The sequence below is a fragment of the Manis pentadactyla genome, chromosome 16 (assembly GCF_030020395.1).
Source record: "Manis pentadactyla isolate mManPen7 chromosome 16, mManPen7.hap1, whole genome shotgun sequence".
NCBI classification, from domain to species: Eukaryota; Metazoa; Chordata; class Mammalia; order Pholidota; family Manidae; genus Manis; species Manis pentadactyla.
In genome coordinates this window covers 53589083-53607179 of record NC_080034.1, presented here as the reverse complement: position 1 = coordinate 53607179, position 18097 = coordinate 53589083, and the positions used below count along the sequence as shown (strand labels likewise).

Here is an 18097-nt window from a genome sequence, read left to right as displayed (position 1 = left end):
AAGACAAGGACTCTTAAGCCTGCACATAATGATGTTGGGAAAACTTTGGACTCTAACCCAACTGAGGTGACAAAAATGACAAAGTCTAAGGACCAGAATGCAGACATATTTTTCTCATAGTTGATGTACTTGCTGATATTTAAAGCTTGTCTGCAGGTAAGAATTATCAACAATTTTGATTTCCTAATGTGGGTCATGTAATATTTCTGTGGTAAATTGTGCCTCTAATTGGAAAAATACAGTGGACAATTTTCTATGATGGTGCAAATGTAGTGGTGCAGTGACCACTGGAAAATCTGAATGAAGGAATATCAGGGATATTGCAGGTTTTCTCTAAGTCTGAAATTATCTGAAAACACTCTTCTAAATGACTGTGTTCATACTATGCCATTAAGCCAATCTGACCACAAAATGTTACAGATGAAGAGCTTGATTTACCCCAGATGAACCAAGTTATAAAGCTAAAGCTAATCAACCTTGTAAGAAACTGAACATTTAGAAGGTAGTACATGAGTATTGTATTAATGTTACTGTACCTTCAGTGTGACGGATAATTTGTGGAGCCTGGGGAAACACTGAGAACTTTAAACCCCTTTTTCTATCATGATGCCTTTCCTCACCTGGTTACTATGAAAACTCTCTAACCCTTGCCACAGGGCACAGGACAGGGACAAGGGCATTCCCTCTTACCGCCGCTCCTCCCGTTAAGGCCCATGGCACCCCCAAACTACTGCATCCTGTCCTCTCCATCAGGCTGACGGAGGACGGAAGCTGGGGTCTCAGCTGTCATTTTGATTCTTGCGTGGTGCTGCTCTGAGTCTGTCCCTGCAGGTATGACCCAGCAACATGAAGAGGGGACTGGAGAGAGAGAATCACCACTCCGGCTCTGTTGGGGTGGGATTCTCTTAGGACAAATTACCAGGTAAGCGGCAGGAAGGAGCAACGTGACCTTGCAGGGAATTCATGGTGCAGAGGTATGTGGGCTATGTGATGGAAAAGACTAACCCCTGTGCTGCCGTAGGGGACTATATGTAATTGGTGCACTATGACACAGGTTAACATGACTCACAAGTTAATATATGGAATATCAAAGAATATACACTATGCTGAATCCAAATCTTGATACAAAATCATTATTAAATTGTATGCAAATTAGCACTGTGGAATGATATTTTGAGTACTGGAAATAAATTTTAGGTGTCTCCTGACAATTTTAAGACTCCTGAAAACTGAATTTAATCAAGCAGCATGATTATTAGTTTACTTGTTTTTAAAAAAACAATGAGAGGATATAAATTTAGAAGCATGTTGTATGAATGTAAAACTTTAGTAAGGCACACATATATACTTTATGAATTTGAAAATTAAAAACAGTAAATTGAAAATATTTCTGGCTTTATTTAGTATACAAATATGTATACTTGAAATATTACATTGTGAGATATAATACATACACTCTTTAAATATTTAAGAGAATTTCAATTATTCCAATGTCATAGGAAATTAACCATTAAGAGAATTAATAGAAGCATTGGTAAAAAGCATTTGAATTCCATGGTCAGATACTGCCCACAATTGAAGCAGACAATCCCCTGAATGTACACCTACTTCCCCTGTATGTGAATCTGTGTCAGGCTTCCTCCATGAAAACAATTAAGAAGTAAAACCTACAGCATGCTAATAGGTTTTATATACAGACACCCTTGTAAAATAAAGATTCTATACAATAGTTATGAGAAACTAAAACAAAACCCCTGTTAGTAGTCCAGAAAATTTTAGATTCCTTAAGTAATTAAGAAAACTTCCTCAGGAGTTGTAACACATAAAATACACAGTGCTAAACTCAGAAGCATGCTGGCACAGATAGACTCTCAAATTTAATGCAATTCATCATGATGAGATCATCATATGAATCATAAGCAAATGGTTAAAAAACAGCTCTAGTGAAAAACCAGGACAATATGTAATTCCTCCTGCTTATTAGAATGCCTGTCGTCTAGCATACCAATAAAGAACATTAGGTAGAAAGTATAGTAGAGGAATGTAAAGCTAAAGCAAGGTTTATGCACATTTTTTTCTGAAGCTCAAAATAGACCAAAAAAGTAAAGGAATGAGCATGCTAAAAAGAAACTTGAATTTTCCATTATTACAAGAAGGAAGCACATAAAAAAGGAAGGAGATTAGAAACATCTGTTATCTCAGAAACCAAGATACACAAAAGTAAAGTACCTTCAGATTTTCTACTTAGAACCTGAGAAAATCTGTTTTCCATAAATGCATCTCATTTAGAAAAAGCAGCCAATGTTTTGGCTCTTAAGCGTTAACGGTGATTTCAGTCCTAAAGATGTTTTGTAACTGTGCAGGTATTCCCTGTCTAATAAAGGCCCTCAGACATGTCATTGATACAGAAGACTGGGTCCATCAATTATCTCCCACAGTATGGGAATCAGAATGTATAAGTTAAGATTAAACAAAATGGGAGTTTGCAAACCAAGGTAAAGCGAACTAAAATGGCCCAGGACTCTGGTTTCCCCCTCAAGGCCACAGACAGACTCTTGACTCATGTATCCTTGACTTGTTTTCCAGGAATTTAGGCCCCACCAGACGAGCCACCTCCTGACAATGAGGAGCACGTGGACTCTAGCCTCGGTGGAGCCAGAAGGCTGACAGCTAACACTGCTCAAACAGTCCCCTGTCACCTCACCACGGACCCGTCAGAACAATGCCACAAGCTCATCACACATCCTGCAACCCTTTCCCATAACCTTTATAAGCCCTTGCTTAGAAGCCAATAGTGAGTGCAGGGCTTTAAGCTTTAGCTATCCATTCTCCTTGCTTGGGGAACGCCCACCTTCTTTCCCAATGTCAAAAAAGCCACATCCCAAAGTCAGGGTTTGGTTTCACTGCTAGGTCAGTGTTTGGCTTTGCTGTATGTTGGCTGAGTGGAAACAGGTTTGTTTCATTTGGTAACAACTTCACCTTAGATGGTTTTAAGCAGCAAGCAGTAGGTGGCATGAAGAGAAAAGACATCATATTTTGATCTTCTAAATCTGATTCATGAAATCTGCTCACTCCAATCATGTATCAAAATAGACAGATGTTCCCTTGGTTAATTTATGCATGTTTTAACAAATACATTCACACAGAGGTCTGGCAAAGAACATATTAGTGGATGAAGATAACTTTTAAAAATTATGATCAACACTAATTCAGGAGAAATCATCAAGCACAATGATAATCCCGTTTGAAAATGACAAGCTACAAGGGATATTAACATATTGATAAGTTAGCTTTTTGAAAGCTAGGGACATTAAAGCATACTAAATTCTGGTTTGGCATCAATAAAATAGTAGAACTCAAAATAATGTTCTGAATTTTAATGTACTTAAACTTCCACTTTTCAGTGGATCCCAATTACTTTAATGTTGGAAAAGTAACAATACAGGTGAGTGAAGGGACTTACTAGGGTATGACATTTTTCTCTTTGCCTCAGGTTGCAGGGAAGACTGGCTGGTCCCATTTCTTGATATGAATTTTATGACTGTGTATATGATGCTCAAGTGGGATTTCTCTACAGAAACAATCCTGAATCAAAATGATACAGAACAATATAAAGTTAATCCTTAGAAACCCTCAGTGAATGAGGAACATTGCACATTAATTATTACAGGGTCAGATCTTTAAAGATGATTCACAGAAGGGCACAAAGCTCTAAGAGCTGGCTCATTCCTCACTTGATCTGCTTCCATAAAGCATTTCAAATTCATGAAATATTATTCTTTCTGGGCACACACTATGCCCCAGACCCTGGAGGTATTATGTAATCTAATTCTGGTCTTTCGTAACAGTTTTATTGTATAGATAACACCAGCCCTATTTACCTTTCTAAGAAATTTTATGTAACACATGTAAAAAAAAAAAATGTTACAATACTATATGAGAATTTAATAAAGAAAGCATTTAGGTATGATAGAAAATGGCAGGTTCTGTACTCACTCCTTACAGAAACATCCAGAAGAAATAATGGCAAAGCCCCATGTGCAGGTGTCAGGACCCCACGCGGGAAGCATTTTCCTCCTGGTGGACTGCGCTCCAAGTCATCCCAAAGTTGCAGCCCAGCCTCCTGGGTCCTGCAGATACAAAAGCTCAAGTCTTCACTCTAGCAAACATACCAGAGCGCACAGGAGGAGCACACATGCTCAATGCGTGCCAGAAAAGGCAGGTTCAGGCATCCGATAGCTCAAACATAGTCACTACTGATGGTTGGGCCCCTTCTTAGAAGTCCTGGTAAAGGGCTCAAATCCAATATATGATTATTCAGTGAAAATATATGGTTAAGTTCAAACAGAAATGGAGCCTGATGTTCTGTGCCCAGATGGGATTTTACACATATACCATAAACTTAAGATCAAAGTGAACATAAAAATTTCTGATTTTCAGTCAACCATTAACATATGATTGGAATATGTAAGAAACAGTATCATTTATATACACCAAAACTAAAAAATGCAAAAATACAAATGCTCAAATATAAATGCAACAAAATACTTGTAGATCTCTGGGGAAAAACATGTAAAACATTTTTGACAGCAATGAAAGAAAAAACAAAACAACAGAGATATACTGTCCATGATCAAAATTCCATTACTTAGATGTCCATGTTCCTCAAATTGACTTAGAGACCCCAAGTAATCCCAACAATACCCTTACCACACTATATTGCAGGAATTGACAACTCATTTGAATACCTGTTCATCTATACAATGATAAAGAAAAAGGTGAACTCAAATGTTAAAATTTCAAGCTACAATAATCAAAGGAACATATTTAAAATGAATACACACAGGGACTCTATTCTCCCCACCTGGTGTGAGCCAGGAGTTCTTTATCTCTAAATAAAAGCCTGTACCTTGCTCTCCTACCATGAGAGTTTATGAAGCTCATTCTTCGGCTTCGTGAACAAGAACCCCGGCATCAGAATGACCCAAAACAACAAGTCTCCTAACAACAAAAGCACTGACACTTTCTCTGCCCTGATAGAAACCACTGAAGAAACAGAACTTGACAGCCCTTGACTGAGACTTCATGGTAACTGTCCAAAGCAGCAATTTCATCCTAATGGATCCAGAAGATGACCGAGAAATTAGATTTTGCCTTGCTATTAAAAAATCATCAAACTAACTACCAAACTTCTAGAAAAAAAATAACAGAGAACACATCTTATTAGTTGCCCTCTTTGTTATCTGTGCTCCAACAACAAGAATCCTCTTGGCTGCAAGTGGATAACAGACTTGCCAAGCATGTTAACTCCAATTTCAGGAGGCAAGCAACTTACATATTAGATAGTTATAAAACTGCACTAGATTAAGTGAACAAATTGCATTTCCATTCTACGGTATTACCTGATCTGTACACCTGTCTTCATTAGCCTGAATATTTTCAAACACCTAAAACTCAACTAGTTCTAATCATCTGCTTTACCAGTCAAAACCAAATGTGTGCTTGACACCCTCCATTTAAAAACCCCAGCTCTCTTGATGTTGATGTCTAGAACAAACACTACCAGAGGTTTCCACAGGTCATTCACACTTCTATTGGGCAGGTGTGTTTAGATGAAAACTTCTGATTTAAATGACAAGCCACACTATAAATTACACTTCTTTTCTCCTGATTAATAAAATAAAAATAAAATAAATAAATGAATACACACAAATAAATGAAATAGAACAGAGAGTTCACAAATGGAACCAACAAAATTACAGAAACTTGGACCTCGCCAAAGAAATGAAAGCACTTCCACATAGAAAACAGGACCTTTAGACTTTATTCTTCCATTTTCTTATTTAGAGTTCACCACCATCAACAAATGGAGACGAGGCAAAAGGATGGCCATATGTAAATGAACAGACAACTCAAGTCAGAAATGAAAGTGACAACTGACACAAAAGAAACACAAAGGACTGCAAGAGGCTGTTATAAAAAGCTCCTAGAAATGCACAATATTCCAAAACTGAACCAGACAGAACAGAAAATCTCTACTGACAGATTGACAGTAATGAACTGCACTGATAATCAAAAAAAAAAAAAAAAAAAAACAATCCTTACAAAGTCAAGGACCACATGGTTTTCAAAATTACTTCCATCAAACATTTTAAGTACAGTTAATATTTACCTTTCTCAAACTACTTCTAAACCTTGAAAAGGAAGGAAAACTTCACACCTTTTTATTAGATCAGCATCACCCCAATACCAAATCCAATAAAAACAGTACAAAAAGGGAACACTAAGACACCACCATCCTTGGTGAACACATTTGTAAAAATCCTCAAAAAAATTAGCAGCAAACTGAATTAAAAAATACATTACAAAACTCATTAACCAAGAAGAAGAAGTAGGATTTAGTCCAGGGATGCAAAGATGGTGAAGTCTCTGCAAATCAATGTGACACATCCCATTAACAAAAGGAAGGATAAAAACTATCGTCATCACAATAGGTACTAAAAAGGATCACAAAACCCAACATGCTTTTATGCTAAAAACTCAACAAAGTGTGTATAGAGGGAACATACATCAACATAACAAAGGCCATATATGACAAACTCACAGCTGCCATCACACTGAATTGCAGGTCAGGAACAAGACAAGAATGCCCACTGTCACCACTTTTATTAAACATAGTCCTGAAAGTCCTAGCCATGGCAACCAGACAAGTAAAAGGCATCCAAGTTGGTAAGGAAGAAGTCATATTTCCCCTACTTACAGGTGACATGATACTGTATAGAGAAAACCCTAAAAACTGCATAAAAAAACTACTAGAATTAATAAATGAACTCAGTAAAAGTCACAGCAAACAAAACCAATGTGCAAAAATCTGCCACATTTACACATACAAATGAACTACTAGAAAGAGATTTAAGAAAGAATCCCATTTATGATTGCCTCAAAAAGGATAAAATCACTGGGAATAAAATTCAACCAAGGCAGATAAAGACGTATACTCTCAAAACTCTAAGACACTGATGAAAGAAATTGAGGAAGACACAAATAAATGGAAAGCTATCCCATGCTCCTGGATAGGATGAATGAATATTGTTAAAATGGCCATATTATCCAAAGCAACCTACAGATTCAATGGAATCCCTATCAAAAAACCAATGGCATTTTTCACTCAACTAGAGGAAAAGATCCTAAAATTTATATGCAACCTCAAAAGACCTTGAAGAGTCAAAGAAATCTTGACAATGAAGAACAATGCTGGGGGTAAAGAGCTATACTACAAAGCTGCAGTGTATTAAACAGTATGGTTGCAGTGTATTAAACAGTATGGTACTGACACAAGAATATATGAATCAATGGAACTGAACAGATAACTAAGAAACAAACCCACACGTATATGGTCAGTTAAAATATGACAAAAGAGGCAAGAACATACAATGGGGAAAAGACAGTCTCTTCAATAAATGGTGCTGGGAAAACCAGACACCTACATGCAGGAGAATGGTATTGAATTGCTGTCTAACATCATGCACAAAACTTAATTCAAAATGGATTAAATACCTAAAGGCATGAAAGCACAAAGCTTTTTAAAGAAAAGATGGGCATGAATCTCTTGAAAATCAGCAAGAGTAAATTTTTTCGACACACCTCCCCAGGCAAGGGAAACAAAAGAAAGAATAAACAAGAGGGGCTTCATCGATCTAAAAAGTTTCTGTATAGTAAAGGACAACATCAACAAAATGAAAAGACAACTTACTGTAAGGAAGAACATACCTGAAAGTGATATATCTGATAAGGGGCTGACATTCAATATATATTGGATAAATGCACCACAAAACAAAGAACCCATTAAAATATGGGCAGAGAACCTGAATAGACATTTTTCCAAAGAGGGCACACAGATGGCCTACAGTCACATGGAAAGATGTGACACATCACTAATCATCAGGCAAACGCAAATTAAAACCACGAGGGGACTCACTCAAGATGGAGATGTGAGTAGGGTGGCAGCAGTATCCTCCCAAAACCATACAGATTTTGAAAATACACCAAATGCAACTACTCCTAAAAGAGAGACCAGAAGATACAGTACAACAGCCAGGCTACATCTACACCTGCGAGAACTCAGCATCTCACGAAAAGGGTATGATACAAAGCTGTGATACGGTGGGGCCAGAGGACTCCCCCCAACCCCAGCTCACTAGGGTGAGGAAAAGAATCAGACTGGGGAGGGAGTGGAAGCACAGGACTGCTAAATAACCAGCCCTAGTAATCTGCATTGGGAGCACAGACACACATTGCATGGTGTGCGGGATATGACAGAAATGGAAAAGCAAATTCCGAGATGGAGACCACGAACAAGTCCCCACAGCCGGCTGCCCTGGAACAAAAGAAAAGCGGGTACTTTAAAAGTCTTAAGGGGACAAGGGTTTAACAGGTGGACTAAATCGTCCTGGCACACTCAGAAAAGGAGGCTGGGAACGTGAAGGACCTCCAGGCGTCCTAATCCCCTGGGTAGCAACACAGCTCCGAAGCCCGTCACAGCGATAAGCAGCCTGTTCATTCCCCCCGGTGGGCACTGCAAGCAAACTGCTGACGCACCATTGCTGCAGAGCAGCAGGGGAGCAGCCCCGCTCACAGCAACCACACAGAATCTTCTCCCAGTGCTCAGCTAAACAAGTCAGACCCAGAAACTGCCCCCTGTGCGCAGCAGCTGCCTGGCACAAGCTTAATGAAGCCGGCGCAAAGTCCAGAAGTCATGAAGGGGTGCCATTCTCGCAGGAGAACACATGCGGTTTGCCTGCAACCCCTGCCAGTGCCTAAGGCTATCCTGAGGGCCGCCCCACCCAAGGTAGCTCAGGGGATTAACCCAGAGACTGCTCCCTGTGTGCGGTTAACTGGCACAGGAAGCAAAGAAGAGCAAGGTGACCAGAAAACAGGAAAGGACTTTGTTCTCCTACCTGACACACATACCACTCGCCAGGGATCACTTCTATCACCATGAAAAGGAAGAAGAACCTGGTTCAGTCCAAAATCACTCAAACGCCAGAGAGAGAGCCTGGTGAGACCAGTATAACCAGTCTTCCTAAAAAAAGAAGTCAAAATAAAACTCATAACCAGGCTGATGGAGCTGCAGAGAAAAATGCAAGAGCTAACGGACAAAGTAGGGAGGGAGACTACAAAAATAAAACAATCTCTGGAAGGACGTAAAAGCAGAATGGATGAGATGCAAAAGGCCATTGATGAAATAGAAACCAGAGAACAGGAATGCATAGAAGCTGACACAGAGAGAGATAAAAGGACCTCCAGGAATTAAACAATATTAAGAGAACTATGTTCCCAATCCAAAAGGAACAATATCCACATTATAGGGGTACCAGAAGAAGAGAGAGAAAAAGGGATAGAAAGTGTACTTGAAGAAATAATTGCTGAAAACTTCCACAAACTGTGGGGGGAAATAATTGATCAGACCATGGAAGTACACAGAAATTCCAAAAGAAGGGACCCAAGGATGCCAACACCAAGACACATAATAAATAAAATGGCAAAGATCAAGGACAAGGGGAGAGCTTCAAAGGCAGCTAGAGAGAGGATAAAGGGCACCTACAAAGGAAAACCCAACAGGCTATCATCAGACTTCTCAACAGAAACCTTAGAGGCCAGAAGAGAATGGCATAATATATTTAATGCAATGAAACAGAAGGGCCTTGAACCACGATTACTGTATCCAGCACGATTATCATTTAAATATGAAGGAGGGACTAAACAACTCCCAGACAAGCAAAAGTTGAGGGAATTTGCCTCCCTCAAACCACCTCTACAGGGTATTTTAGAGGGACTGCTCGAGATGGGAGCACTCCTAAGGCTAAACAGGTATCACCAGAGAAAATAAAATCACAGTAAAGATAGCAGACCAACCAAATACAAACTAAAGGCAAAAAATAAAATCAACTATTCACAAAAGCAGTCAAAGGAAACACAAAGGGGCACAGAATAAAACACCCAACATAGAAAGAATGGAGGGGGAGGAATAAGAAGGGAGAGAAATAAAGAATCACCAGACAGTGTTCATAACACCTCAATAAGCGAGTTAAGTTAGACAGTAAGATACTAAAGAACCTAACCTTGAACCTTTGGTAACCACAAATCTAAAGCCTGCAATGGCAATAAGTACATATCTTAAAATAATCACCCTAAATGTAAATGGACTGAAGGCACCAATCAAAAGACAGAGTAATAGAATGGATAAAAAAGACAGACCCATCTATATGCTACTTACAAGAGACGTACCTCAAACCCAAAGACATGCACAGACTAAAAGTCAAGGGATGGAAAAACACATTCTATCCAAACAGGGAGAAAAAAGCAGGTGTTACAGTACTAGTATCAGACAAAATAGACATCAAAACAAAAAGAGTCACAAGACATAAAGTAGGACATTACATAATGATAAAGGGGTCAGTGCAACAAGAGGATATAACCATTATAAATATATATGCACCCAACACAGGAGCACCAGGCATATGTGAAACAAATACTAACAGAACTAAAGGAGGAAATAGAATGCAATGCATTCATTTTAGGAGACTTCAACACACCATTCGCTACAAAGGACAGATCCACCAGACAAAATAAGTAAGGACACAGAGGCACTGAACAACACATTAGAAAAGATGGACCTAATAGACATCTATAGAACTCTAAACCCAAAAGCAACAGGATACACATTCTTCTCAAGTGCACATGGAACATTCTCCAGAATAGACCATATACTAGGCCACAAAAAGAGCCTCAGTAAATTCAAAAAGGTTGAAATCCTACCAACCAACTTTTCAGACCACAAAGGTATAAAACAAGAAATAAATTGTACAAAGACAGCAAAAATGCTCACAAACACACGGAGGCTTAACAACACGCTTCTAAATAGTGAATGAATCAATGACCAAATTAACATGGAGATCCAACAATATATGGAAATAAGTGACAACAACAACACAAAGCCCCAACTTCTGGGGGATGCAGCAAAAGCAGTCTTAAGAGGAAAGTATACAGCAATCCAGGCATATTTAAAGAAGGAGGAAGAAACCCAAATGAATAGCCTAACGTCACAGATATCAAAATTGGAAAAAGAAGAACAAATGAGGCCTAAAGTCAGCAGAAGGAGGGATACAATAAAGATTAGAGAAGAAATAAATAATATTGAGAATAAAACAATAGAAAAAAATCAATGAAACCAACAGCTGGTGCTTTGAGAAAATAAAAATAGATAAGTCTCTAGCCAGACTTATTAAGAGAAAAAGACAATCAACACACACCAACAAAATCAGAAACGAGAAGGAAATATCACGATGGACCCCATAGAAATACAAAGAATTACTAGAGAATGCTATGAAAACCTATATGCTAACAAGCTGGAAAACCTAGGAGAAATGGACAACTTCCTAGAAAAATACTACCTTCTAAGACTGACCCAGAAAGAAACAGAAAATCTAAACAAACCAAATACCAGCAAGGAAATTGAAGCGGTAATCAAAAAACTACCCAAGAAAAAAACCCCCGGGCCAGATGGATTTACTTTGAATTTTATGAGACATACACAGAAGACATAATATCCTTTCTCCTTAAAGATCTCCAAAAAAATAGAAGAGGAGGGAATACTTCCAAACTCATTCTATGAAGCCAACATCACCCTGATACCTAAACCAGGCAAAGACCCCACCAGAAAAGAAAACTACAGACCACTATCCCTGATTAACGTAGATGCAAAAATACTTAGCAAAATATTAGCAAACCGAATTCAAAAATACATCAAAAGGATCATACACCATGACCAAGTGGGTTCATCCCAGGGATGCAACGATGGTACAACATTTGAAAATCCATCAACATTATCCACCACATCAACAAAAAGGACAACAACCACATGATCATCTCCATAGATGCTGAAAAAGCATTCGACAGAAGTCAACATCCATTCATGAAAAAGACTCTCAACAAAATGGGCATAGAGGGCAAGTACCTCAACATAATAAAGGCCACATAAGACAAACCCACAGCTAACATCATATTGAACAGCGAGAAGCTGAAAGCATTTCCTCTGAGATCGGGAACTAGACAGGGATGCCCACTCTCTCCACTGTTATTTAACATAGTACTGGAGGTCCTAGCCACAGCAATCAGATAAAACAAAGAAATACAAGGAATCCAGATTGGTGAAGAAGAAGTTAAACTGTCACTATTTGCAGATGACATGATACTGTACATAAAAAACCCTAAAGACTCCACCCCAAAACTACTAGAACTGATATCGGAATACAGCAAAGTTGCAGGATACAAAATCAACACACAGAAATCTGTGGCTTTCCTATACAACAACAATGAACTAATAGAAAGAGAAATCAGGAGAACAATTCCATTCACAATTGCACCAAAAATAATAAAATACCTAGGAATAAACCTAACCAAGGAATTAAAAGACCTATACCCTGAAAACTACAAGACACTCTTAAGAGAAATTAAAGAGGACACTAGCAAATGGAAACTCATCCCATGCTCTTGGCTAGGAGAAATTAATACCGTCAAAATGGCCATCCTGCCCAAAGCAATATACAGATTTGATGCAATCCCTATCAAATTACCAACAACATTGTTCAACGAACTGGAACAAATAGTTCAAAAATTCATATGGAAACGCCAAAGACCGCAAATAGCCAAAGCAATCCTGCGAACGAAGAATAAAGTGGGGGGGATCTCGCTCGTCAACTTCAAACTCTACTACAAAGCCGCAGCAATCAAGACAATTTGGTACTGACACAAGATCAGAGCCACAGACCAGTGGAACAGAATGCAGACTCCAGACATTAACCCAATAATATATGGCCAATTAATATATGATAAAAGAGCCATGGACATACAATGAGGAAATGACAGTCTCTTCAACAGACTGATGAATGTAGTGCTGGCAAAACTGGGCAGCTACATGTAAGAGAATGAAACTGGATCACTGTCTAACCCCGTACACAAAAGTAAATTTGAAATGGATCAAAGACCTGAATGTAAGTCATGAAACCGTAAAACTCCTAGAAAAAATACAGGCAAAAATCTCTTCTATATAAACATGAGCAACTTCTTTATGAACATGTCTCCCCGGGCAAGGGAAACAAAAACAAAAATGAGCAAGTGGGACTGTATCAACTGAAAAGCTTCTGTACAGCAAAGGACACCATCAATAGAACAAAACGGTACCCTACAGTATGGGAGAATATATTCATAACGACGTATCCTGTAAAGGGTTGACATCCAAAATATATAAAGATCTCATGCACCTCAACAAACAGAAAGCAAATAATCCAATTAAAAAGTGGGCAGAGGAGCTGAATAGACAGTTCTCTAAAGAAGAAATACAGATGGCCAACAGGCACATGAAAAGGTGCTCCATATCGCTGATCATCAGAAAAATGCAAATCAAAACCACAATGAGATATCACCTCACACCAGTAAGGATCGCCACCATCCAAAAGACAAACAACAAATGTTGGCAAGATTGTGGAGAATGGGGAACCCTCCTACACTGCTGGTGGGAATGTAAATTAGTTCAACCATTGTGGAAAGCAGTATGGAGGTTGCTCAGAATTCTCAAAATAGAAATACCATTTGACCCAGGAATTCCACTACTAGGAATTTACCCTAAGAATGCAGCACTCCAGTTTGAAAAAGACAGACGCACCCCTATGTTTACCGCTGCACTATTTACAATAGCCAAGATATGAAAGCAACCTAAATGTCCATCAGTAGATAAATGGATAAAGAAGATGTGGTACATATACACAATGGAATATTACTCAGCCATAAGAAAAAAACAGATCCTACCATTCGCAACATGGATGGAGCTAGAGGGTATTATGCTCAGTGAAATAAACCAGGCAGAGAAAGACAACTACCAAATGATTTCACTCATATGTGGAATATAAGAACAAAGGAAAAACTGAAGGAACATAGCAGCAGAATCACAGAACCCAAGAATGGACTAACATTTACTAAAGGGAAAGAGACTAGGGAGTATGGGTGCGAAGGGAGGGATGAGGGCAGAGAAAAAGAAAGCGGGTATTACGATTATCATGTATAATTGGCATGTACGGGGTAGCATGGGGAAGGCTGTGCAACACAGAGAAGACGAGTAGTGATTTTACAGCACCTTACTGCACTGATGGACAGTGACTGTAATGGGGTTTGTGAGGAGGACTTGAAGGGGGGAGCCTAGTAAACATAATTTTCTTTATCTAATTGTAGATTAATGATAAAATAAAAAATAAATAAATAATTTGAAAAGTGCAATAAGGCCACAGCTATCAATTATCAGAATGAAAGGACAGACTTTCAATGCTCCAATCAAAAGACACAGGGTTAAAAGAAGGGATGAAAACTCAGGACCACCTACGTGCTCCCTTAAGGAGACTCACTTGAGATCCAAGGACAGAGACAAACTACAAGTCAAAGGGGTGGGGAAAGGTACCCTACACAAGTGAAATTGAAGGAAAAAAAAGATGGACTGATGGGATTAAAGACAGCGGCATGAGAGGGAGGCAGAAACCTCCTCCCAGAACCACATACATACGTACAATATGGAAATAGAACAACTACCCCAAATCCTGGAAGAGCAGCAGGGAAGAAGGCTGCTGCAGCAGGCTTGTCACCTCAAGGAGAAGGTTGACGTACAAAGCCGTGATCCAGACGGACCCCAAAGCCCTTCCCACACCTGAGCTCACAGGAGGGAGGAAGAGAAACGGAACCGGGGAGGCGGGTGGAGGCCTAGGACTGCTGAACACCCAGCCCTGGAGATGTGCTCTGGGAGCACAAACCTACCATACATGGTGCGCTCTGGAGGATCGGTGGGGTTGGAAAGCCAAGACAGGCAGAATACTTCCAGAGACTTGAGATTCCAGCCACTTGTGGGACAACACAGGGATCCACATCCGGCCGCTGTGGGACAAAAGAAAGGCGGGCAGTCTGAGAGACTTCCTAACAGCGAGACAGCTGCTAAAGGGACAAGGCTTCCAGAGCTTGCCACTAAGGAGAAAGGACAGGTGCACCAAACTGCCCAGATGCACTCTGCCCAGCAGGCGGGAGAACTTTTAGGAGCTCCAGTCGCTCCATCCCCCTGGCTGGCCTCGCAGCTCCGAGGCCCCGTACCGTGCTGTGACTGATACACGGCCTGCCTCCCCACCAGCACTGGCTTGCTAACTGGCAGCCCCCACCATTGCACCAGGCCAGCGAGAGGACGGCCCCACCTACAGCAGCTTCTCCCTGCGTGCTCCACAAACTGGCCCTGGCAGTGGAGACACGTGACCGGGAAGCAGGAGAGACCTCTTTCCTCCCGGCAGGGGAGGGCACCAGCGCCGCTCCCGTGACCCCTGCCATCCCCCCAAAGGGCTGAGCAGCTCCAGACAGTAAATCTGGGAGCTAGAGGGCACCACCTACAAATATGAACCGTCAAAGGAACCTGGTAACAGGACTCAAATCAATCTTCCTGAAACAGATCTCAAAATAAACATCAGGAACATGCTCATGGAGCTACAGAAAAAAACTGCCCATCTCTTGAGCGTAATTCTGTCTCTCTCTCTCTCTCTCTACCAGGAGCACTGCTGAGGCCTTGTTCTGAGAGGGATGATGGAACAGCCCAGGAGGAATGGCAGAATTCTCAGGTCCACCCCCACCGGTGCCAGGACAGTACCACACAGGGTCTGACAGAACTGCAAATGGGGGATGCCGCACGTCTAACTCTGCAGGAAAGATAACAGTGCCACATGCTAGCGTTCCCATTAATGGCTAGTGACTAGGTGGCTCCACTGATACCAGGTGATGTCAACACCCCGGGCTTTATCTCCTTAGCAACCTTTTTTTGCTATGACCCTTGAAAGCAGCACATGGAAAGATACTACCTACCAGTCTCCACACCATCTCACTTCTCAGCTTAGGCTCGATGTTCCTGTATCACATCTTCTCCTCTTCCTAACAGTTTTCTCGGTCAGTTGGTGTTCTGGAAAAAAAAAAATTAGAATTGGAATGAAATGGCAGGGGGTATAAGATTCTGTTTGGAACACCATCAGTAGAACAGAAAGAGATCCTACAGTATGAGAGAACATATTCATAGGTAACATATCCGATAAGGGGTTGCCATCCAACATATGTATTAAGAGCTCACGCACCTCAACACACAAAAAGCAAATAATCCAATTACAAAATGGGCAGAGCGTCTGAACAGACACTTCTCCAAAGAAGCAATTTCAGGTGGCAGACAGGTACATGAAAAGATGCTCCACATCGCTGATCAGAGAACTGCACATTAAAACCACAATGGGGTATCACCTCACACCAGTAAGGATGGCCACCATCCAAAAGATAGACAACAGATGTTGGTGAAGATGTGGAGAAAAGGGAACCCTCCTATACTGCTGGTGGGAATGTCAGTCAGTTCAACCATTGTGGAAAGCAGTATGGAGGTTCCCCAAAAAACCAAAAAACAGATACACCATTTGACCCAGGAATTCCTCTCCTAGGAATTTACCCTAAGAATGCAGGAGCCCAGTTTGAAAAAGTCAGATGCACCCCTATGTTTATCACAGCACTATTCACAATAGCCAAGAAATGGAAGCAACCTAAGTATCCATCAGTAGATGAATGGATAAAGATGTGGTACATATACACAATGGAATATTATTCAGCCATAAGAAGAAAACAAATCCTACCATTTGCAACAACATGGATGGAGCTAGAGGTTATTATGCTCAGTGAAATAAGCCAGGTGGAGAAAGAAGTACCAAATGACTTCACTCATATGTGGAATATAAGAACAAAGAAAAACTGAAGGAACAAAACAGCAGCAAAATCACAGAACCCAAGAATGGACTCACAGTTACCAAAGGGAAAGGAACTGGGGAGGATGGGTGGGGAGGGAGGGATAAGGGCAGGGGGAAAAAGAAAGGGGGACTTACGATTAGCATGTATAATGTGGGGGGGGATGGGGAGGGCTGTGCAACCCAGAGAAGACAAAGTAGTGATTCGACAGCATCTTACTATGCTGATGGACAGTGACTAATGGGGCATATGGGGGGGACTTGGTGAAGGGGGGAGCCTAGTAAACATAATGTTCTTCATGTAATTATAGATTAATGATAACAAAATGAAAAATAAAAAATTAATTAATTAATTACTTCTGGCAAGTAAATTGTAAAGACAAAGCAAGATTTGAAAATAAACTAAGAACAACTGTTCAAAACCTCCTAAATATAAAAAAAAGCCTCTAAATTTCAACTGCTTGATGAAAGTAGAAGTTGTAATCAGAGAGACCAAAAATCAAAGCATAATAAGCCTAATTTTTTTATTAAGAGAAGTTCCTGAAAAATAAGATACTTTGATTTTATGTGGGAATCTTTAAGGAAAAAAATCTCAATTACACAAATCAAAAAGTCACACACCTAGAAGCTATTGTTGGCATCATTTTAAATTCATACTTCAGAAAAACAAAACTTAAAATATTTACCTGTGAGCATTAAAAAATCAAATACTTAATCAGGTTTACATTTACTGTTTGCAAAATAAAATTCTAATGTACTGATACAGAAAACAAAAATGACAATAAAATCAGTAACAACAAAAATAACACCCAAGTAGATATGACTGCAGCAGGAGTACAGAATCTCAGAGCAGGTTTCATTACAAACACTTAACTGTGTGTCATTTGAAAAGAGTATTCAGTCTTGAATAACTTTGATGCAAGTTGCTAATCACCACCTTTACTATGATGATACATTAATAACAAATTTTCAGAAAACTATGACTAAGTAGTTAAGAGTTCCAGCTGAACAAATCAAATGAAATACTTCAAACATCCTATTGCTACCTGGAATGCAAACACAACCTTTATTTCCTTTATAGAAAATTTGATATAATTCTTACTAAATAGGTAGCTTTGATTATGTAATGCATGTAACAAAACAAAATTTTAAATTAGAAAATTATTATTTCAACTATTTCAAAGATCATGACTATCTTAGTTCAACACAATGAGTCAAATTTAGAGGGTAATGGAATAGAAATAAAC

General features: G+C 39.7%; 1 protein-coding gene across 4 annotated transcripts in view; it reads right to left on the bottom strand.

The window, feature by feature from the left end:
* LOC130681192 (bromodomain adjacent to zinc finger domain protein 2B-like) overlaps positions 1–18097 on the bottom strand; it is a 112013-nt gene that overhangs the window by 83344 nt on the left and 10572 nt on the right. For 2 of the 4 annotated variants that reach the window (XM_057493670.1, XM_057493671.1), the window contains exons 2-5: positions 15940–16033; positions 14860–14976; positions 3997–4130; positions 3464–3585 (exon numbers count right to left, since the gene is read on the bottom strand). In XM_057493670.1, the coding sequence (XP_057349653.1) occupies positions 3464–3520 (57 nt within the window). In that variant the 5' untranslated portion in view covers positions 3521–3585; positions 3997–4130; positions 14860–14976; positions 15940–16033. Of the gene's footprint in view, positions 1–3463; positions 3586–3996; positions 4131–8957; positions 9083–14859; positions 14977–15935; positions 16034–18097 lie in introns of all 4 variants that reach the window. The other 2 variants (XM_057493672.1, XM_057493673.1) reach the window with 2 other exon arrangements.